Source organism: Nomascus leucogenys, chromosome 5 (assembly GCF_006542625.1).
Source record: "Nomascus leucogenys isolate Asia chromosome 5, Asia_NLE_v1, whole genome shotgun sequence".
Classification (NCBI taxonomy): Eukaryota; Metazoa; Chordata; class Mammalia; order Primates; family Hylobatidae; genus Nomascus; species Nomascus leucogenys.
In genome coordinates, this window is record NC_044385.1 from 105242592 (window position 1) to 105266625 (window position 24034).

General features: G+C 37.3%; 1 protein-coding gene across 1 annotated transcript in view; it reads left to right on the top strand.

The window, feature by feature from the left end:
* NDFIP2 (Nedd4 family interacting protein 2) overlaps positions 1 to 24034 on the top strand; it is an 80348-nt gene that overhangs the window by 25365 nt on the left and 30949 nt on the right. The window contains exon 2 of the mRNA XM_030813549.1: positions 18503 to 18668. Coding sequence (XP_030669409.1) covers positions 18503 to 18668 — 166 coding nt within the window. The remainder of the gene's footprint in view (positions 1 to 18502; positions 18669 to 24034) is intronic.

Sequence of the window (24034 nt, forward strand, 5' to 3'; positions counted from 1 at the left end):
TTAGAAAGAAATCTTGTTTAAGTTTCTGGTTAGTTCCCTAGGGTGTAGTTTTAAAATGGGAAGTGTTAGGCCGACATGTGTGAGTGTTTTGTGTTTGAAAAATAAGCGATATATACTTTATTTTTTAAAAATATAGGCAGTACATGTAAGTATAAAGAGACAAGCAGTCTAGGCACCCAGATCTTACCAACCAGTAATAACCTATGTTAACATTTGGTGAACATCATCTTATTCATGCTTATTTATAGACAGACAGGAATAATTTCATAATTATGGGATTATGCTATTTTAAAAAACAAAAAATTTAAATTATGATTTTGTTTGAATTTAATAACAAGGGAAAAATACCTTAAGCTCTAGGTAAATGCTGAACTCTAGGTAAAGGTTTCTTTGCCACAAAAATCTTAGATTCTGTAAGAGTTCACTAAAATTAGGAAAATAGTTTATAAAAAACAATAAGAAATCGGAGTATTTTTAAAAACTGCATGTTTAAAATTTAGATATGAGATATGAAATCCCTGCTGTGAAAGATGAAGTTGAGTGCTGTTCATATGTTGTCATCTGTTTCTTCAATTCTGAAGTTTATGTTGTATTTTTGCTTTTTTAGGGCATATAATATTTGCTTTCTGTTTACCAGAAGTTAGTCTTTAGCTCTATGTTTAGCCTTAGTTCTATATTTAAATGGATTCAGTGCTTACCATTATATCTTTTCCATGGATTTTCTATTTCTGTGTTTTTTGTTCTGATTGAGTTTTTAGTTGTCTTGTTTTCATCATGGGGTAGTTGCTTTTTCAAGGACACATAAGTGCTGTGTATTCTGTCTTCTTTCATGTTTAAAAATGTCTGTTCGTGGAAGACAACTTGTCAGGGTCAACTTTTTTTAAAATTTAAATATTAAAACTATGAAAGATTTCAAACATAAAGTAAAAGTTCTATATCCACCATGGACATAATAGATATTAACATCTTGCTGTATTTGTTTGAGATCTTGAACTTTTTTTTTTTAAAGAAATGAAATAAAGTTTTACATTCTATGCTTTTCCTTATCTCTTAATCCCTTTAACATTATCCTGAAGTTGATATTTATCATTTTTGTGAATGTTTTTCTGCTTTTCTTTTAATACTTACATGTATGCCTTATTATAATATGTATTTTAGTTTTAGATGATGTGAAAATGTATTTGTTTTAGTATTCTGTTTTATACTCTTTGAACTTGCTTTATTCATTTAGCATGTTGTGAAGATTTATCTGTGATGGTTAATACAGATCTAATTAGTCTTATAAATCATGGGATAATAGTTATTTATTGCCTACTGGCTAGAAAGTTGTTTTAAGTTTCTTACTATTACAAATATTGCTGCCTTGCACATTCTTGTACGTGCCTCTTTATTTCCATGTGAGAATTTCCTAGTGTTAACATTTAGAAGTAGAACTGTTGGGTCCTGCACACTTTTACCTTTACTAGTGTTACTGGAAAGGGGTCTGGATCAGAGAGCGTTCTTAGATCTCCTGCAAGAAAGAATTCAGGGTGAGTCCATAGAGTAAAGTCAAAGCAAGTTTATTAGAGAAGTAAAGAAACAAAAGAATGAGTACTCCATAGATAGAGCAGCCCTGAGGGCTGCTGGTTGCTCATATTTATTGTTATTTCTTGATTATATGCTAAACAATGGGTGGATCATTCATGCCTCCCCTTTTTGGACCACGTAGGGTAACTTCCTGACGTTGCCATGGTGTTTGTAAACTGTCAGGATGCTTGCTGGTGGGAGTGTAGTAGTGAGGACGACCAGAGGTCTGTCTCTTTGCCATCTTGGTTTTGGTGGGGTTTAGCCGGCTTCTTTACTGCAGACTGTTTTATTAACAAGGTCTTTATGACCTGTAACTTGTGCCAACCTTTTATCTCATCCTGTGACTAAGAATGCCTTAACCTTCTGGGAATGCAGCCCAGTAGGCCTCGGCCTCATTTTACCCAGTTTCTATTCAAGATGGAGTTGCTCTGGTTCAAACATCTCTGACAGTAGGAATTACCAGACTGCTCTTCAAGGTGATTGAATTAACTTATACTCTTACTAGCAATAATTCAACTCCAACTCTCTTCTTTCCAACATGCAGTTTTACTTCCTTCATTACTAGAAATATTTTATTTGTATTGATTTACATTTCTTCTGTGTGCTGTTGTTTTATGTGTTTTGTGTAATAAAATTATTCTAGAGTTAGCAATTTTTTTTAACATTTAAACATTAGAACTGTGTAACCCAAAAGTAACCCAAAAAGTATCTGAAACAATCTCAATTAATTTAGGAATTTATTTTGCCAAGCTTAAAGACATGCCGGTGACACAGCCACAGGAGGTCCTGACAACATGTGCTCAGGGTGGTTGGCCTACAACTTGGTTGTATACATTTTAGAGAGACATAAGATATCAATCAGTATGTGTAAGATGTACATTTATTTGGTCTGGAAAGGCGGGGCAATGGGTAGGGGGCAGTGGAGAGTGGGGACTTCAGGTCATAGGTGGCTTAATAGATTTTCTACCTGGCAATTGGTTGAGTTATTATCTAAAGACTTGGAATCAGTAGAAAGAAGTTATGATAAGAGGTTGTGGAGACCAAGGTTTGATCATTCAGATGAAGCCACCAAGTAACAGGCTTCAGAGAGATTAGCTTATAAATGCTTCTTTTATTTTTTTTTATTATTATACTTTAGGTTTTAGGGTACATGTGCACAATGTGCAGGTTTGTTACATATGTATCCATGTGCCATGTTGGTTTGCTGCACCCATTAACTCGTCATTTAGCATTAGGTATATCTCCTAATGCTGTCCCTCCCCCGTCCCCCCAACCCACAACAGTCCCCGGAGTGTGATGTTCCCCTTCCTATGTCCATGAGTTCTCATTGTTCAATTCCCACCTATGAGTGAGAACATGCGGTGTTTGGTTTTTTGTCCTTGTGATAGTTTACTGAGAATGATGTTTTCCAGTTTCATCCATGTCCCTACAAAGGACATGAACTCATCATTTTTTATGGCTGCATAGTATTCCATGGTGTATATGTGCCACATTTTCTTAATCCAGTCTATCGTTGTTGGACATTTGGGGTGGTTCCAAGTCTTTGCTATTGTGAATAGTGCTGCAACAAACATACGTGTGCATGTGTCTTTATAGCAGCATGATTTATAGTCCTTTGGGTATATACCCAGTGATGGGATGGCTGGGTCAAATGGTATTTCTAGTTCTAGATCCCTGAGGAATCACAACACTGACTTCCACAATGGTTGAACTAGTTTACAGTCCCACCAACAGTGTAAAAGTGTTCCTATTTCTCCACATCCTCTCCAGCACCTGTTGTTTCCTGACTTTTTAATGATGGCCATTCTAACTGGTGTGAGATGGTATCTCATTGTGGTTTTGATTTGCATTTCTGTGATGGCCAGTGATGATGGGCATTTTTTCATGTGTTTTTTGGCTGCATAAATGTCTTCTTTTGAGAAGTGTCTGTTCATGTCCTTCGCCCACTTTTTGATGGGGTTGTTTGTTTTTTTCTTGTAAATTTGTTTGAGTTCATTGTAGATTCTGGATATGAGCCCTTTGTCAGATGAGTAGGTTGCAAAAATTTTCTCCCATTTTGTAGGTTGCCTGTTGACTGTGATGGTAGTTTCTTTTGCTGTGCAGAAGCTCTTTAGTTTAATTAGATCCCATTTGTCAATTTTGGCTTTTGTTGCCATTGCTTTTGGTGTTTTAGACATGAAGTCCTTGCCCACACCTATGTCCTGAATGGTATTGCCTAGGCTTTCTTCTAGGGTTTTTATGGTTTTAGGCCTAACATGTAAGTCTTTAATCCATCTTGAATTAATTTTTGAATAAGGTGTAAGGAAGGGATCCAGTTTCAGCTTTCTACATATGGCTAGCCAGTTTTCCCAGCACCATTTATTAATAGGGAATCCTTTCCCCATTTTTTGTTTTTGTCAGGTTTGTCAAAGATCAGATAGTTGTAGATATGCGGCATTATTTCTGAGGGCTCTGTTCTGTTCCATTGATCTATGTCTCTGTGGTGGTACCAGTACCATGCTGTTTTGGTTACTGTAGCCTTGTAGTATAGTTTGAAGTCAGGTAGCGTGATGCCTCCAGCTTTGTTCTTTTGGCTTAGGATTGACTTGGCGATGCGGGCTCTTTTTTGGTTCCATATGAACTTTAAAGTAGTTTTTTCCAATTCTGTGAAGAAAGTCATTGGTAGCTTGATGGGGATGGCATTGAATCTATAAATTACCTTGGGCAGTATGGCCATTTTCACGATATTGATTCTTCCAACCCATGAGCATGGAATGTTCTTCCATTTGTTTGTATCCTCTTTTATTTCATTGAGCAGTGGTTTTTAGTTCTCCTTGAAGAGGTCCTTCACATCCCTTGTAAGTTGGATTCCTAGGTATTTTATTCTCTTTGAAGCAATTGTGAATGGGAGTTCACTCATGATTTGGCTCTCTGTTTGTCTGTGATTGGTGTACAAGAATGCTTGTGATTTTTGTACATTGATTTTGTATCCTGAGACTTTGCTGAAGTTGCTAATCAGCTTAAAGAGATTTTGGGCTGAGACAATGGGGTTTTCTAGATATACAATCATGTCATCTTCAAACAGGGACAATTTGACTTCCTCTTTTCCTAATTGAATACCCTTTATTTCCTTCTCCTCCCTGATTGCCCTGGCCAGAACTTCCAGCACTATGTTGAATAGGAGTGGTGAGAGAGGGCATCCCTGTCTTGTGCCAGTTTTCAAGGGGAATGCTTCCAGTTTTTGCCCATTCAGTATGATATAGGCTGTGGGTTTGTCATAGATAGCTCTTATTATTTCGAGATACGTCCCATCAATACCTAATTTATTGAGAGTTTTTAGCATGAAGAGTTGTTGAATTTTGTCAAAGGCCTTTTCTGCATCTATTGAGATAATCATGTGGTTTTTGTCTTTGGTTCTGTTTATATGCTGGATTACATTTATTGATTTGCGTATGTTGAACCAGCCTTGCATCCCAGGGATGAAGCCCACTTGATCATGGTGTATAAGCTTTTTGATGTGCTGCTGGATTCGGTTTGCCAGTATTTTATTGAGGATTTTTGCATCAATGTTCATCAAGGATATTGGTCTGAAATTCTCTTTTTTGGTTATGTCTCTGCCAGGCTTTGGTATCAGGACGATGCTGGCCTCATAAAATGTGTTAGGGAGGATTCCCTCTTTTTCTATCAATTGGAATAGTTTCAGAAGGAATGGTACCAGTTCCTCCTTGTACCTCTGGTAGAATTCAGCTGTGAATCCATCAGGTCCTGGACTCTTTTTGGTTGGTAAGCTGTTGATTATTGCCACAATTTCAGAGCCTGTTACTGGTCTATTCAGAGATTCAACTTCTTCCTGGTTTAGTCTTGGGAGGGTGTATTTGTCAAGGAATTTATCCATTTCTTCTAGATTTTCTAGTTTATTTGCATAGAGGTGTTTGTAGTATTCTCTGATGGTAGATTGTATTTCTGTGGGATCGGTGGTGATAACCCCTTTTTCATTTTTTATTGCGTCTATTTGATTCTTCTCTCTTTTCTTCTTTATTAGTCTTGCTAGCGGTCTATCAATTTTGTTGATCTTTTCAAAAAACCAGCTCCTGGATTCATTAATTTTTTGAAGGGTTTTTTGTGTCTCTATTTCCTTCAGTTCTGCTCTGATTTTAGTTATTTCTAGCCTTCTGCTAGCTTTTAAATGTGTTTGCTCTTGCTTTTCTAGTTCTTTTAATTGTGATGTTAGGGTGTCAATTTTGGATATTTCCTGCTTTCTCTTGTGGGCATTCAGTGCTATAAATTTCCCTCTACACACTGCTTTGAATGTGTCCCAGAGATTCTGGTATGTTGTGTCTTTGTTCTCGTTGGTTTCAAAGAACATCTTTATTTCTGCCTTCATTTCATTATGTACCCAGTAGTCATTCAGGAGCACGTTGTTCATTTTCCATGTAGTTGAGCAGTTTTGAGTGAGTTTCTTAATCCTGAGTTCTAGTTTGATTGCACTGTGGTCTGAGAGACAGTTTGTTATAATTTCTGTTCTTTTACATTTGCTGAGGAGAGCTTTACTTCCAACTATGTGGTCAATTTTGGAATACGTGTGGTGTGGTGCTGAAAAAAATGTATATTCTGTTGATTTGGGGTGGAGAGTTCTGTAGATGTCTATTAGGTCCACTTTGTGCAGAGCTGAGTTCAATTCCTGGATATCCTTGTTAACTTTCTGTCTTGTTGATCTGTCTAATGTTGACAGTGGGGTGTTAAAATCTCCCATTATTGTTGTGTGGGAGTTTAAGTCCCTTTGTAGGTCACTCAGGACTTGCTCTGTGAATCTAGGTGCTCCTGTGTTGGGTGCATATATATTTAGGATAGTTAGTTCTTCTTGTTGAATTGATCCCTTTACCATTATGTAATGGCCTTCTTTGTCTCTTTTGATCTTTGTTGGTTTAAAGTCTATTTTATCAGAGACTAGGATTGCAACCCCTGCCTTTTTTTGTTTTCCATTTGCTTGATAGATCTTCCTCCATCCCTTTATTTTGAGTCTATGTGTGTCTCTGCACGTGAGATGGGTTTCCTGAATACAGCACACTGATGGTGGGTCTTGACTCCTTATCCAATTTGCCAGTCTGTGTCTTTTAATTGGAGCATTTAGCCCATTTACATTTAAAGTTAATATTGTTATGTGTGAATTTGATCCTGTCATTATAATGTTAGTTGGTTATTTTGCTCGTTAGTTGATGCAGTTTCTTCCTAGCCTCAGTGTTCTTTACAATTTGGCATGTTTTTGCAGTGTCTGGTACCGGTTGTTCCTTTCCATGTTTAGTGCTTCCTTCAGGAGCTCTTTCAGGGCAGGCCTGGTGGTGACAAAATCACTCAGCATTTGCTTGTCTGTAAAGTATTTTATTTCTCCTTCACTTATGAAGCTTAGTTTGGCTGGATATGAAATTCTGGGTTGAAAATTCTTTTCTTTAAGAATGTTGAATATCAGCCCCCACTCTCTTCTGGCTTGTAGAGTTTCTGCCAAGAGATCAGCTGTTAGTCTGATGGGCTTCCCTTTGTGGGTAACCCGACCTTTCTCTCTGGCTGCCCTTAACATTTTTTCCTTCATTTCAACCTTGGTGAATCTGACAATTATGTGTCTTGGAGTTGCCCTTCTCGAGGAGTATCTTTGTGGCGTTCTCTGTATTTCCTGAATCTGAATGTTGGCCTGCCTTGCTAGATTGGGGAAGTTCTCCTGGATAATATCTTGCAGAGTGTTTTCCAACTTGGTTCCATTCTCCCCATCATTTTCAGGTACACCAATCAGACATAGATTTGGTCTTTTCACATAGTCCCAAATTTCTTGGAGGCTTTGTTTGTTTCTTTTTATTCTTTTTTCTCTAAACTTGCCTTCTCGCTTCTTAACAGACCTACAGAGTCTGTTCTGTCAGCCTTAAGGTCTGTTTTGATTTTAATGGTAATGAGGCCCGTCCACTCCCTCTTCTTATCATGGCCTGAATTAGTTTTACAGGTTAACTTTGGAAGGCCCTTGGCCAAGGGGAGGAGTTGTATTAGCGTTCTCTAGAGGAACAGAACTAATGGGATATATATTATCTATCTATATATGTATATATATAGAGAGAAGTTTATTAACTCACACGATCACAAAGTCCCACAGTAGGCCTTGCATCTACAAGCTGAGTAGCAAGGAGAGCTGTTGTGAGTCCCAAAACTGAAGAAGTTGGAGTCCGATGTTTGAGGGCAGGAAGCATCCAGCACAGGAAAAAGATGTAAGCAGGTCGACTAGGCCAGTCTCGTCTTTTCACATTTTTCTGCCTGCTTTATATTCTAGCTGCGGTGGCAGTTGATTAGATGGTGCCCACTCAGATTAAGGGTGGGTCTGCCTCTCCCAGCCCACTGACTCAGATGTTAATCTCCTTTGGCAACACCATCACACCCAGAATCAATACTTTGCATCCTTCAATCAAGTTGACACTCAGTATTAACTATCACAGGAGTCCATTCAGATTGTGGGGGAGCTTAGAATTTTATTTTTGGTTTATACTAACCTGCATAAAAAGTTGTCCCTTTTGTGACCTATTTTTGTTTTTTTTTCATATGTTTTTTAAGAGTGTACTTTTTTTTTTGACAGGCAGAAGTCCTGTATATGAACATTAGCTATTATTGCTGTGTTGTAAGTCACTGATGCTTTTTCCATTAGTGTATTAAAAGTATTAGGCAGTTAATCCCTAATCCACTGACCTTAGCCTACTCTTTTATTCTGTAATGGAAGAAGGTGAGCCCATGGTGTTGTTTTTTTTTTTTTTTTTTTTTTTTTTTTTGACCGTTTTTACTACTGGCTGTGTAGGAGCCAAGGGAAAACTACTTCCCCATTGCCTTCCAAAAGTTCTCTGAAAAATCAGCTGACTAAAGGCAGATTAATAGGAAAAATGGAGTAAAAATTTATGAAGATGCACACAGGGGAGAACCACAGAGTGATTACTGCCAACCCCACAGTGGATTCAGAAGCTTATATACCATCTTGAGGTTATAGAAAGAATGGGGCTTGGATTGTGGCAAAATAGGTTATAGTGGCAAAACAGGTAATGGGATGGAGAGAAGAGGAGGACTTGGCTATCAAAGATGGTGTTGTTGCCTGGGTGCGGTGGCTCACGCTTGTAAGCTTGCAATCCCAGCACTTTCGGGGTCTGAGGCAGGTGGATCACCTGAGGTCAGGAGTTCGAGACCAGCTGGCCAACATAGTGAAACCCTGTCTCTACTAAAAATACAAAAATTACCCAGGTGTGGTGGCACACACCTGTAATCTCAGCTACTTGGGAGGCTGAGGCAGGAGAATTGCTTTAACCTGGGAGGCAGAGGTTGCAGTGAGCTGAGATCTTGCCACTTCACTCAAGCCTGGGTGACAGAGCGAGACTCTGTCTCAAAAAGAAAAAAAAAAAAAAAAAAAAGAAAAAGGTGGCCTTGTTATGTAGATGAAACCTCATGGGTTGCAGCCTTCAGACAATAGATGGTGAATGTTTGTTTTAGACTTTAAAGGTGTCAGACTCTCAGTTAAACTTTCCTGGATTGGACAAGGGAAGGCCCTCAGAGAAAGCCTGGCTGCATCAATGTAGATTTTCTCTATAAATGGAAATCTCCCACAAAAGATAGCTTTTCAGGGCTACTTCTGTTTGCAGGCCCTCCGAATAGCAATCTCAAATTATGTCAAAGACGTATAATTTGGGGTACAATATTTTGATTTCCTTAGCTGTCTCGTCTAGCTATGGTAAGCATGGCCATCACGAAAGTAGTAGTTATTATAAAGACTTAGGTGATGTGGGGTTGGAATTTACATTCTTGTTTGGGATATATATTCAGTGACCTGTAGTTTTCAGAAACCATTGCTTAATTTAGTAAACTTTTAGGGTCAGATATTTACTTACTAAATTATGGTGACTGCCTCGTAACAGTTGGATGATGAAATATTTCAGGTTTGTATATGTAAAGCACTGTGGGAATCATAGAAATCTGTGAGGTGTGTGATACTGAATCTTGAGGTGTTCAGTGCATATTGCATCCATTATTTGACAAGCTCCCATTTCCATGAGGGAAAAACTCTAGGAGGCTTAGAGGACAGTATATTTAATATGAAGCCAATTCTGTGCCCTAAACTCTGCTACCTGATTTAGGGGATACCAAGATGAACAAAGCATATTTCCTAAATATCAAAAGCTTATGATCTGATTGGGAATGCAGACATATTCCCAAATCTAATTAGAGATTGCCAGGTGTCCCTAAGACCCCAGGGGCTCAGAAAGCAGCACAGACTTGCAAGTGAATGTTTCCTGGAAGGAAATGGTTGCAGTTAGAATTTACTAGTTCTTGTTTTCTGTTCTCCCTAAATAGTTTTGCTTTTAAAACCTCTTAATGTTCAGATTCTGATTGCTGAATATTTTGATATTTTTCTATGCTTTTATGCGCGAGACTTCAGTCTTTTATTATTCAGGCTTGCCGTTGCTGCGTGTGCATGCACAGATATTATATATTTTTCTTTTATATAAAAGAAATTTTATATGTATATTTTATATATAATTTTATTATATAACAATCAAATTATTATTTTATTATTCAGGCTTGCCGTTGCTGCGTATGCATGCACAGAGACCAATAGTATGTGGCACTGGCTTTTGAGAAAAAAAAAAAAAAAAGGCTTTATTGCAAAACGGGTAAGTGAGAAGATAGGAACAGATTCAAATCTGTCTCCCCAGTTTAGGCTCTAAGGCAACTCTTAAGGGATCAGAGGGCCAGGAAAAGGATTTAGGAATGTTGGCCTGGCAGGGTCTGATTGGAGAGCTGCAAATTTGACCATTTGTGGAAACGTATATTGATGCGGATTGTAGCCTCAGATCTTCTGGGCCAATGAACCCCTTCTTTTGGTCACATCCCAGTCTTCTTGGTTTTGAGGGGAGGATTCTTTGGTTGTGAGGATTGTTAGAAGTCAAGCTTTTTCTATTGCACTTGCCCAGGCTACATGTCCTGCAGTCTCTGAATCTGTTACACCTAAAAGGTACTTGACGTTTTGTTATTGACAGAGTAGGCCCAGTTTGGGCAGGTCCTGTGGTTGTAGCTTCTCCGTTTGGGTTTCTAAATTATGGTCTCCAAGCCACTTAAGTAAGAGGAAAATCTTAAAAACTAAGATCACTCTGTATTGTCATTTTATTAAAACATAATTTGATGGAAGCCATATTTGTCTTGGAAATTAGTCAGCTTGGTTAATTTACATGAATATTAAAATGTGCCATGGTCTTTACTATAATTGGATCATTTTAGGTTACCTTATCACGTACCTTTGACCCAGGTATCCTGCCCAGGAGGAGAGCCATGCTGGCTGGGAACCAGTTGCCATGCCAGAGGAGTATCCTGATTAATGTAGTTGGAGTTAGCCTTGGAGTCGGGTGGGTTAATTCCCACAGAAATTACTGTGGACTTACAATGAAAGAGTTATGGAAAGGATTTTAGGGAGACAGTCACATGTCTACTCTGTTTAACACACAGCATAGTCACCAGCAAATATTCAAAAAGTTCCATGCCGTAATGAAATCAAGATATTGTACTATGGAGAGACACAAACTCAAGTTAGTTGCCAGACTTCAAAAAATGTCATCTTTTAAAAGTAAACTTAAAATATATCTAACACATATTGTGATATAAAACTACAAAAAGTGAGCTGAACATCATCCCATGATGAAACATATAGATATTAATGACATACATTGTGGGCTTTTCATGATAAATTGATGGGAGCTAGATTGTTGGATTTTCAGAAGACTTTGAGAGGGTGAGTGGAGCCCAGCAGGGAGCAGCGTCCTGGAAGATAGACAACCTTAGAGGAAAGAAAGTGTGAGAAGGTGTCAACCCAGCACACTCATGTTTTTCTCTCCTTTATGTTGGTTTTTTTCTCTTCTTTTTTTTTTTTTTCCATTAAGGATTAGGAGATCAGCAAGCTATTAATATGTTCAGATCACATTGACCTATTGATAAAAAGTCATAATTGTAGGACAGATTTGTAAATACTTTTTTTCTTGGCTAAGATCTGAGTAAGGTAAATAGAATTTTGAAGAGAGTATGTTTTTGTTGATATTTTGTAAGATTTCAAGAAGCATATCTCTTTTAATTAAAGCAGTGTAAACACAACTAATGAATGTGCCGTACAGAGCATGTTGTATTCCAGGAGGGAATCTTGGTATTTAGTATATTTATGTTGCAGTTTTAACACATGAAAAGGAATTTGACCAGAGTTGTGATTCTTTTTTAAATAGAAATTTATATAAGATCTTTATCCTACCTGTTTGGCTTCTTTGTTTTGAGAAGTTAATGTTCTCTAGCCCTCTCTCCTTTAATGTATTAGGTTGGTGCAAAAGTAATTGCGGTTTTGCCATTAAAAGTAATGGCAACTATTAAGAAAAGTAGTACTAGCTGTTAGAGATGTCAGAATACTTGTGTTAGCAAGATTCTTCTCTCTCAGGGCTTTCCATCTTATGTCATTATGACTGGTGACCTATATTATATTTTCTTTAAATTTTAACCAAAGCTGAAGCAGAGTACTTTGGGGGACTTACTTTTATTTAATATTTTCACAGTGTTCAACAAGACAGATATAACCTCCACTTTTGGAGAGCTGTTACTTTAGCTGGGAAAAAGATTGTAAATGAGTGATTACATAAATAAAATTGCTATTGTGATAAGTGCTCTGAAGAACAGGGTTAAAGTTAAGATTATATCAAAGAGTTCTAATCTACATTTGGGAGGCAAGAGAGGCTTTCCTCAGAACTTGATTTTAAACTGAAATCTGAACAATATGTAGAGTTAGCTAAGCAGTGAGGGTTAGGAGGAAGATAGTTGAACATATATAAACACAGATTCCTTTTTTGTATGTGATTGTGCTTAGTGTTATTTAAAGCAAAGGATTAATGAGTGGATATACAGTCCTGGAGCTCAGAAAAACAGTCTAGTCTGACAATATAAGTTTTGTTTTCTATTCTTTCATCTCTTCTTGCCTGCTTAATTATCCCCCCCTTAAACATTTTTTTAAAAAGATACTCTTTCTGATTTGCATTCTTCAAAGTTGCTTGGTTACAATTCCAGATTATATCATTTTCAATAGTAGTTGAGCATCTGGATTGGAGCTCATGGTGCTCTTTGTGTAGACAATAAAATACAGTCATGTGTGGCTGAACAATGGGGATATGCTCTGAGAATGCAATAGGTGATTTCGTCATTGGGTGAACATCGTAGACTAATTTCACAAACCTAGATGGTATAGCCTACTACATACCTTGGCTGTATGGTATAGCCTATTGCTCCTAGGCTATAAACTTGTACAGCGTGTTACTGTACTGAATACTGTTGTAACACAATGGTGAGTATTTGTATATATAAACATAGAACAAGTACAGTAAAAGTATGATATAATCTTATGAGACCACTATCTTACATGTGTCCCATCGTTGAACTAAACGTCATTATGTGGCACACAACTGTACAGATATGTTCTGTCATACTAACAAGAAATGTTTTTACTAGCAGAAGATATACCTGTGTTATATTATAAAATTTCAAATCACATCACTTTGTTTTCAAAACAAGCAGCTGAAAATTAGGCATGATTTGCTAACTTGCAGTTTTTTCATTAATATTTATTTTCAGCTTATAGATTTGTTTCCTAATGATTCATATTTTTGCTTTGTCATATGCTAGCTCCCACTAGCACGAAAGTGTCTAGAGACAGCAGAGGTTTAGTGGGAAAGACATTTGTAAAATAACCCTAAAATTAAGAAAATTCTAATTTGCCAAATTGAGTGTTTATATGAGAACGACTGCCGTAAGTCAGTTTTATTGGTAGAAAATCTAGCACAATATGCTGAGCAGCACTATTTAATGGGTACCTTTCTTCTGAGCTGTTGCTTTAGAACACTTAGGCTGTCTGCAGAGATTTCTTATCACCTGCTATTAATTCCTAGGAGCACAGATGAGGTAGCTCACCTTCTTCTTGGGTAACTTCAATGAGTAGCTTGACTCTGCTATTTGATTTTATTGTAATTCTAATCTGTTTTTTTTCCCCCTAAACCAGGTGTTAAAAAGGTGACACAGAATGATATACTCTAAGGTTTTTTTTTTTTTTCGGGGGGGGGGCGGTGGGCAGGGGTCATAGTGTCTTAGAGTTAGAAGGAGCCTTTGTCATCTACTCTAATATTCCACTGAGGACAAGAGGTTCATGATATATAGATTGACTATTTAATTTTACAAAATTGGAACATGATGAATTGGGTGGGACCCTGGAACAACAAGTATGAAGTGGAAGTATCTTGGGAAAAACGGGTGTATGCTCACTCTAGTTATACCACAGCCTTGCCAGATCATCATCCAAACTCTGCATGAAAGTACTTGTTGCCTCACTAAAAATCTAGTGCCATGCGTAGCTCCAATAGTAAAAAAGTTTTTGTTTTGTTTTTTGGAGACAGACTCTCACTTTGTCACCCAGGCTGGGCTGCAGTGGGGCAATCACTGCTCACTGCAGCCTCCACCTTCCGGGCTCAGGTTATCCTCCTGCCTCAGCCTCCTAAGTAGCTAGGTCTGCTTATTATTTGTAGAGACAGGGTCTCCTTGTGTTGCCCAGGCTGGTCTTGAATTCCTGGGCTCCAGTGATCCTCCCGTCAGGATTACAAGGTGTGAGCCACCACACTCAGCCAAGTTTTTTATTGAGCTAAAATTTATCTCATTGCAACAACTCTTATTCTGATGCTAAATATAGTAATAATATGATAGTTTACATATTCATTGGTTTTTTAGATCACTTTTTTTTACTACTTTAAAAATGACTTTTTAAAAATTACAGTTCTTTTCCTGTAGGTCTAACCTACATCCAAATTAAAACAGAAAAGAAATGAGAAGAGGTCACATTGCTGGCTGAACCACCAGACTCTAATGTAGTGCACTGCTTGCCAAGCAACACTTGATAGCACATCTACACATTCTTATCTTGGTTCTTTTAGAGAACATTCAGTGAGGTCTCTAGCTTCTCAAAAGCAAAGCATCCAGTTATTACATTAATGTTTTATCACCTTAAGATAGAATGAAAGGTTATTATATAGGATACATGCCAATAAAAGTAAAAGAAACAATCTTTATACACTGGAAGGCTGTACTTCTAGCTAGAGTTAATCATAATGCTTACAGTTTTCTTGTTATTAAAAATGCTCAGTATATATCTATAAAGACTAGCTACAAATGCTTTTAAGACAGCTCTGTTGTCATTTTTTTTTCTTTAGACAAAAAACAATTTCAGTTCATTCACTATATAACTTTTCACCACCCTGGTTGATACATTAAAGACAGTTTAGTTTTCATGTGCTATATTGCCCACATTTTTTCAGGAGGCTCATACGTAGGAAGAGCAGGAATGATAGCTTTTGAGGTGGTGTATAAATAGGGCACAGAGCTTAGGCATCACTGTATACAAGTAGGTCCCCTCCTCTCCTGCCTCCCCTCTCCTCCCTTTTTTGCTGTTTGGGTAATTGTTAATGAATGTCAAATAGAACCATTGGAGAACATGATTAAGAGAAATTATTCTCTAGTGGAATTGTCTAATTTGATAAATATGATTTTATTTTAACCCTCATAGTGCATTTGTTTAAAAGGCAGTCAAAGTTGGTTAATTCACAGAGGCAATTTTATTGCTGGAAAATCTATCAAAATTACAGAATTTTATTTAAAGTAAATTGAAAGTTATATATGCTACAGTAGGTAGTGGTCGTTGACTGAGTTAGTGGGTTTTACTGTTAATGTATGGTAATATTCACATATTATAGCTTTGTCAAAACCGTAGGTGTTAGCTAGGGCAGTTGAAATAAATTAGGGCATGTTTTATAGGCTCCAAAGCTTTATTTTGGAGCTTATATATAAAAGTGTTTGTAGTTATTCCTTTCATTTTAGTTATTTGAGTAAATTTTGACAGTTTTTGAAAGTAAGTTGGTCATTCTAGGGAGCACATTTATATGTATTCAATGTAGTAAAGAGTGTTTTTTTTGAGAAACTGGAAGAGTGCTGTTTTGCATATAAGATTTTTCATTTGTAAAGCTCGCTGTATTTACATTTGCAGCTTTAATAAGAGATGTGGAAAAGTGGTTTTCCCTTTTTGACACCTTCACAATTAATTGTTTAGGTGATATTAACAAGTAGATATCTGTATTATACTTTTATTTGGCTTACCTTGCTGATCTAACATTTTTGGTTTTAAAATATTATCACTTAAAGATAATTAAGTGAGGAATTCTCCTGGGTACCATGTAGTAGGAAGACATGGGAGATAGATTGTAATACCAGGTGCAACATGTCACTAGTCAAGAGGGTAGTCATTTAATGCCTACTTGGAAAAGTATTGCAAGAAATATAAACTTCATAAGGCTCATAATCATAAAATTCACTTACGATTATTTGGTCTTAGAATTCAGTTTATGTGAATTGATTTAATTATGTAAATCTTAATGTTATGATGTTTATGGAAAGAGTGGTCTTAGCAACTTCATAAATGATTTTAGGCATGGTTATGACAGTTTTGTTAAGTTATAATACATTTACTATCTCTCACAAAAATGTTTTGCTAGTGTGATCATTTACCAAGACATGGAAAAAGCAATGTGTAGTAAATTGACGTCTTGTTTTACTTTGCATTTACTTATTTATTTCAGAGATGGGTGACTACTGATTGGATTGTTAGAGAGTACCACATAATTTCTCTTTGAGGTGATGAAATAAACTAAATAAAAGGGAAGAAGTGGGAGAATAGTATTTGTTAAATCCTTCAGTGTGTTGGTTGTTATATTAGATGCTTTCCAAATATTATTTTACAAACCTATGAGGATTTTGGCTGCATTCAGAGCTAATAGGTGAACACTAAGACATGGAGAAGATTTTATCAGAGGTCCTAAAAGGTAGAGCAAAAATTTACATGCTGATCTTCCTTTCTTTTCTTTTTTCTTTTTAAGACAATGTCTTACCCTGTCATCCAGGCTGGTGTGCAGTAGCATGATCACGGCTCACTGCAGCCTCATCCTCCTAGGCTCAAATGATTCTCCCACCTCAGCCTCCTTAGTAACTGGGACTACAGTCACATGCCAGACCTGACCATTTTTTGTATTTTTTGGTAGAGATTGGGTTTCACCATATTGCCCAGGTTGGTCTTGAACACCTGAGCTCAAGCAATCCGCTTACCTCAGCCTCCCAAAGTGCTGGGATTACAGGTGCCAGCCACTGTGCCCAGTCCAACATGCTGTTCTTTCTAAATTCCAAAATTCATGTTCATTTTGCTACATTACATTCAAATTGGTATGTATACTAGCTCTGTGACAAAATTTATTTGGGGGATTATTTTTAACTTGAATTTCTTAGAGTAACAGGAATAAATTAAAATATGAAAATTAAATAATATGGAAAACTAGTAGTTTCTTTTGAAAGAGATTCTAGTTTTAAAAGTATCTTAAAAATTTTTAATAAGACTTTTTGCCAAATATATTTAAGGATCAAAGTACTTCTTGATGAATCACTTTTTATTGTATTGATGCCTTTGACTCATCTTAGTTTGTCTTCATGTAGTTATTACCAATTCGTGAGGAATGGCCATTTCAAAGGTTACCATAAATGAAGTAAAAGGTCTTCAGTCACACTGCTTGGTTTTAATTCCTTACTCTACCCTTTCTTACTGTTGTGACATTTGGCAAGTTACTTTAGCTTCTGTACTTCCTGTTTGTTTGTTGTTTTCCTTTTATTGGTGTTATAGTAACAGTCTCTGTCTCCTAGGATCTCCTAGGTTGTTGTGGAGATTGAGTTAAGTAATTCAAGATCTCAACACGTTATTAGCATTTATTAACTGTCAATGAATTTGTTGAGATGAAGAACATTTGCTAGAATTTTATATACACATCAACTCATTTTGCTTTAGTAATTTTTTTGTTGGTTTGTTTGTTTTTGAGTCGGAGTCTCGCTCTGTCACCCAGGCTGGAGTGCATTGGCGCAATTTTGGCTCATTGCAACCTCCGCCTCCTGGGTTCAAGCAATTCTCCTGCCTCAGCCACCCAAGTAGCTGGGATTACACGTGTGCGACACCACACTCAGCTAATTTTTGTATTTTTAGTAGAGACAGGGCTTCACCATGTTGGCCAGACTGGTCTCAAACTCCTGGCCTCAAGTGATCCACCCACCTTGGCCTCCCAATATGCTGGTATTACAGGTGTGAGCCACTGCGCCCAGCCTTGCTTTAGTAATTTTTTTTGTACTTGGGAAAACCTACTAGCGTACTCCACATTATTCCATTTCATTAATTCAGCTTTCATGTCCAATTATTCTAGATTCATTCACATATTTTTTCAGGAGGCTCATAAGTAGGAAGAGATGGTAGTAGAGATGGTATCGTGGCTATGTTATTAGGATTTTTGCTTTTCTTTGTAGTATGTAATAACTCTACTGTTACAATTGCATACTTCCTCTTCCCCGTAGCACGAAACCTTCTCCTTCTACAGTCTCTCCGATTTCAATAAATGGCTTCAATAGGCCAGAAACCTTGGAGTCTTCTTTTGGTACTTGATTTTAAAATTACAGTAGGCCCCCTTATCCAAGGGATGTGGTAGACCTTTGATATCTACTTTAGGATCATATGAATTTGTATCTATTTTGAATCGTGATATTTTCTTTATAAATTCTTAATTTGATCTTCCTCTTTATTGTAAAGAAACTGAAAATTCTGAACTTCTTAATAACTAAGTCTTTACAAATTGTTTTTCAAAAGCTTTGAAATACTAGTGTGATTTTGTATACTATCTAAAAATGCCATTTTACTTTGTGTTTGGCCAAAAAGTGATGCTGTGTCTGAAATGATAAAATCAGCTTAAAATTAAAAAAATAATTAGCATTACATTAATGTTTTCTTTTTCTTTTGTTCTCTTAGCTTCTTAATGAAGAGGATAACTCAGAATCATCGGCTATAGAGCAGCCATCTACTTCAAACCCAGCACCGCAGATTGTGCAGGCTGCGTCTTCAGCACCAGCACTTGAAACTGACTCTTCCCCTCCACCATATAGTAGTATTACTGTGGAAGTACCTACAACTTCAGGTATGAAACAGCTAGTAATGTTTTTATTAGTTCTTTTTTTTTTTTGACATTTTGGTTTTGTGTAATTATCAAGTCTATTAATGGGCTTATAAACATATATACACATGGATATTTATATATGTATATACATATATATACATATATAAATATACAAATGTGCACATATAAGTATACAAATGTATACACACATATATATGTGTGTATGTATATATGTGTACATACTTATATAACCATAAAACAAGATGATGGTGAGTGTGAATGAGAATGTGGTATGTGTGACTGTAAGTGAAGGGTGTACATAGTGATATCCCATGCATATGATAATTATTGAATACAAGGCAGTAATTCCTGTTTGCTACTGTTCATCTTATTCAGGTCACTCTAAAGAACTAATCTATTTTTCTGGCTACAATTTTTATTTCCTAAGCAATGATAAATTATTCAGTTTGATCACTTTTGTATACCAGTGTGATTTAGTATACTATCTGATGATTATTTGATTTTGTATGTGATTATAACTTCTCTAGTCTAATAATTTCTAAATAAATTCTAAACAACTTCTCTAAATATTTTATATACTCATTATGAAACATATTCATTTTAAAAATCAGTTACTGAAAAATATTTTAACAGAAAAAATTTTTCACTAGAACTTTTCATCTTATTCTGTAGTTATCATCTACTGCTCTCAAATTAATGCCAGCTTTCTCTGGTTACCATTTTTGCATTTGGAATGTGTAAACTCAATATTTCTTCTACCAAATTCATTTACTTTTTTTTGTGTAGTTACTGAAAATCATTTTTTAATGGTGTCGTCACTAATGAAGCTAATACATGCTTACTCCTTTTGTTTTTTGTTTTTTTTTTTTTTTGAGACAGAGTCTCACTCTGTCACCCAGGCTGGAGTGCAGTGGCCCAATCTTGGCTTACTGCAAGCTCCACCTCCTGGGTTCACACCATTCTCCTGCCTCAGCCTCCCAAGTAGCTGGTACTACAGGTGCCCGCCACCATGCCCAGCTAATTTTGTTTGTGTATTCTTAGTAGAGACGGGGTTTCACTGTGTTAGCCGGGATGGTCTCGATCTCCTGACCTCATGATCCATCCACCTCGGCCTCCCAAAGTGCTGGGATTACAGGCGTGAGCCACCACGCCTGGCCTACTCCTTTTATTTGTATAAAATGTTTATTTGATGATTATGCTTGCTCATTGCCCAGTTTTATGCAGTTTTTATGTTGATAACAATTTTATCTTTAGCTATAAGATTTAACAGCTGGTTTGATGCCTGTTAAAATTTATTATATGCTAAATAGTAATTCTTCAATATTTTTCAAGTTTTCACAATATAGTAATAAGACTTTGCTTCCTTAGATTAAAAAAATTGATTGTAATTTTGAAGAAAGAAAATGAGTTGTTTTCCCACTGATGTTTGAGTAATGAAAGATACTATGGATAATTTTAAGAGTGAAATTGTGATCCCTTGTTGTGACTACCATTGCTATTGCTGTGTAACAAACTACCTGAAATGTAAGAGAGTAAAATATCAATAATTTATTACTGTTAGTTCTTACTGTTCTGGGAGTGGACTGGGCTGAACTATGCTTTTCTCTCCTAGAGTCTTATGTGACTGTTGTCTGATGGTGGCTGGGGTTGGAATTATCTCAAAAGCTTCTTTTTTCACAAGTTTGGTGGTTTATACTGGCTTCAGCTAGGACCACAGCTGGGGCTGCTGGCCAAGACAGTTATATGTGGCTTCTTATTGTGGCTTACACTTCCTCAGTAGATGGTGGCTAGGTTCCAAGAACAAGCATTCTGAGAGAAAGTCAGATGGAAGCTCTCTCGCCTGTTATGATACTGTCTCAAATGTCACATGATATCACTTCTGCCATATTTGGTCGTCAGAAATGAGTCACTAAGTTTAGTCCTTATTCAAGAGGAGAGGAATTCATCTCTACTTCTTGATGAGAGGAGTTTTAAAGAACTTGAAGACTAACTTTTAAAACTCTCACAACTGCATACTTACTCTTCCCCGTAGCACCAAACCTCCTTCTACAGTCTCTCCTATTTCAATGAATGGCTTCAGTAGGCCAGAAACCTTGGAGTCTTCTTTTGGTATCTGATTTTAAAATTACAGCAAGCCCCCTCATCCAAGGGAGATGTGTTCTCAGAACCCCAGTGGATGCCTAGAACTACAGCTAGCACTGAACCCTATAAATACTGTGTTTTTTCTATACATACTGTTTTTTGTTTGTTTGTTTTTGTTTTTGTTTTTTTTTAGATGGAGTTTCATTCTTGTTGCCCAGGCTGGAGTGCAATGGCATGATCTTGGCTCACTGCAACCTTCACCTCCTGGGTTCAAGCAATTCTCCTGCCTCAGCCTCCCAAGTAGCTGGGAGTACAGGCATGTGCCACCACACCTGGCTAATTTTGTATTTTTAGTAGAGACGGTATTTCACCATGTTGGTCAGGCTGGTCTCAAACTCCTGACCTCTGGTGATCCTCCCGCCTTGGCCTCCCAAAGTGCTGGGATTACAGGCATGAGCCACTACGCCCAGCCCATACTGTGTTTTTTTAATATATACATACTTATGATAAAGTGTAATGTATAAATTAGGCACAGTAAGAGATTAACAACAACTAAAACTAGAACAGTTATGGCAATACACTGTAATAAAAGTTATGTGGATGTAGTCCCTCTTTCTCTTGGAATACCCACTCTTCTTCATGTGATGATATGAGATGATAAAATGCTTATATAATGAGATGAAGTGAGGTGAATGACATAGGCATTGTGATGTAGTGTTAAGGCTACTATTGACCTTCTGATGATATGTCAGAAGGGGGATTGTCTACTTCGGGTGATCCTGGACTGCAAAACCATCACGATATTGATGAGTGTAGATCCTTGATAGCTGAAGGTTATTTTGCTGAAAACTTTTGGAAGAACATTGTAACTGGAAGTTGTTGTCTTTTTTATTAACTCATTGAAGTATTGCTGCAGAGGTTGTAGTGCTTCAGTGATCATATGGGTGACTTTGATACTGTGTCCCATTAAGGATCATATTCTATAATTTTGACATTTAATGTCTGTGCCATTTGAAACACTTCAGCCGATTTTGGTAATGGCCACGTTACTGATTCTGCTTCATTTTCTTCTTCATCTTCCTCTTCCTCTGTAGATGACTCTAACTCTTCCATATCCTCATTTATTAACACTTCTTGATGGCCATCAGTATGCCCTTCTACTTCTTCATCAAGCATGTTGGCAAATCCATCTCCACCAACTTGTCTTCCTGTGTGATTTTCCTGACTTCTCCGCTGATCCCCAAGAAGCCTTTAAAATCATAACTTTACTCCAAACATTCTTCAAGGAGACATCTACAGTTTCTGGTTTTAATTCATCAGTTGCAGCTTTGATGAATGTTACTGCATCAGCAATAATGATTTCCAGCACTGTATTATGTCCATGTTAGGGTCTGCATCAATTGCTGATCAAATGTGATTAAATACTAGGCAAGTATATGTGGCCTTGACTGACCAGATGATGCATTGCTCAAGGGACTGAAGCAATGAGGTTATATTTGGAGGTCAAAATAAAACCTCGACATTTTCATTTTCTTTTTTTTTTTTTTTTTTTTTTTTTTTTTGAGTTTTTTTTTTTTTTTGAGACAGAGTCTCACTCTGTCACCCAGGCTGGGGGCAGTGGCGCAATCTCCGCTCACTGCTAGCTCCGCTTCCCGGGTTCACACCATTCTCCTGCCTCAGCCGCCCGAGTAGCTGGGACTACACGTGCCCACCACCATGCCCGGCTAATTTTTTTTTTTTTAGAATTTTTATTTTTTTATTTTTATTATACTTTAGGTTTTAGGGTACATGTGCACAATGTGCAGGTTTGTTACATATGTATCCATGTGCCATGTTGTTTTGCTGCACCCATTAACTCGTCATTTAGCATAAGGTATATCTCCTAATGCTGTCCCTCCCCCATCCCCCCACCCCACAACAGTCCCCGGAGTGTGATGTTCCCCTTCCTGTGTCCATGAGTTCTCATTGTTCAATTCCCACCTATGAGTGAGAACATGCGGTGTTTGGTTTTTTGTCCTTGCGATAGTTTACTGAGAATGATGGTTTCCAGCTTCATCCGTGTCCCTACAAAGGACATGAACTCATCATTTTTTATGGCTGCATGGTATTCCATGGTGTATATGTGCCACATTTTCTTAATCCAGTCTATCGTTGTTGGACATTTGGGTTGGTTCCAAGTCTTTGCTATTGTGAATAGTGCCGCAATAAACATACGTGTGCATGTGTCTTTATAGCAGCATGATTTATAGTCCTTTGGGTATATACCCAGTAATGGGATGGCTGGGTCAAATGGTATTTCTAGTTCTAGATCCCTGAGGAATCGCCACACTGAATGCCTGGCTAATTTTTTTTTGTATTTTTAGTAGAGATGGAGTTTCACCGTGGTCTCGATCTCCTGACCTCATGATCCACCCGCCTCGGCCTCCCAAAGTGTTGGGATTACAAGCGTGAGCCACCGCACGCAGCCCTGACATTTTCATTTTCATAGCAAACAGATTCAGGATGGTCAGCTGCATTGTCTGTTATTAATAGGACTTTAAATTTCAACTTCTTTTCTTTCAAGTAGTTTTTCACTTCGGGGATGAAGCATTGGTGGAACCATTCCATAAACAAGATGGCTGTCACCCATACTTTCTAATTATGTTGCCAGAATTTGGGCAGATAATTTTTCATTTTTTCTTTGAGAGCACATGGATTCTTCACTTTGTACACTATGCCTGGCTCTGTCATATGCCCTGCAGTGTCACCACACGGTACCTGAGTTAATCTGTCCTTCCATGTTTTATGCCTTGATGCCTCCTTTGTACTTTGATAAATGTCAGTTCTATCAGGCATCTTCTCCCAGAAGAGCCCAGTTTCATCACAATTGAAAGCTTGTTTGGATGGTATCCTTTCTCCTTAATCAGCTTCTTCAACTCTGCCAGAAATGCGACAGCAGCTTCTTCATTAGCAGACACAGACTCTCCAGTAATTTTATATTTTTTAGTCCAAACCTAATCCTCAATCTGTGTGACCATTCTTTATTTGCAGTAAATGGCTTAGTGTCTCTGGTTTCAGGAGATTCCTTGCTGAAATCTTCGTATAGGCTCAGTGCCTTCTGGTGCAACACATTGCCATGAATCGGAACATGTTTCTGCTTTTGTCCTTCACCTATAAATTTACTTCCTCTTCCATCTTAACTGAGCACTTATCCACACTGTGGCCAAAACTTTTGCAGTTTGAGATGTGACAGCAAAACTAGCACAAATTTCTTTTTCCTTCACAACTTCACAGATAGAAGATTC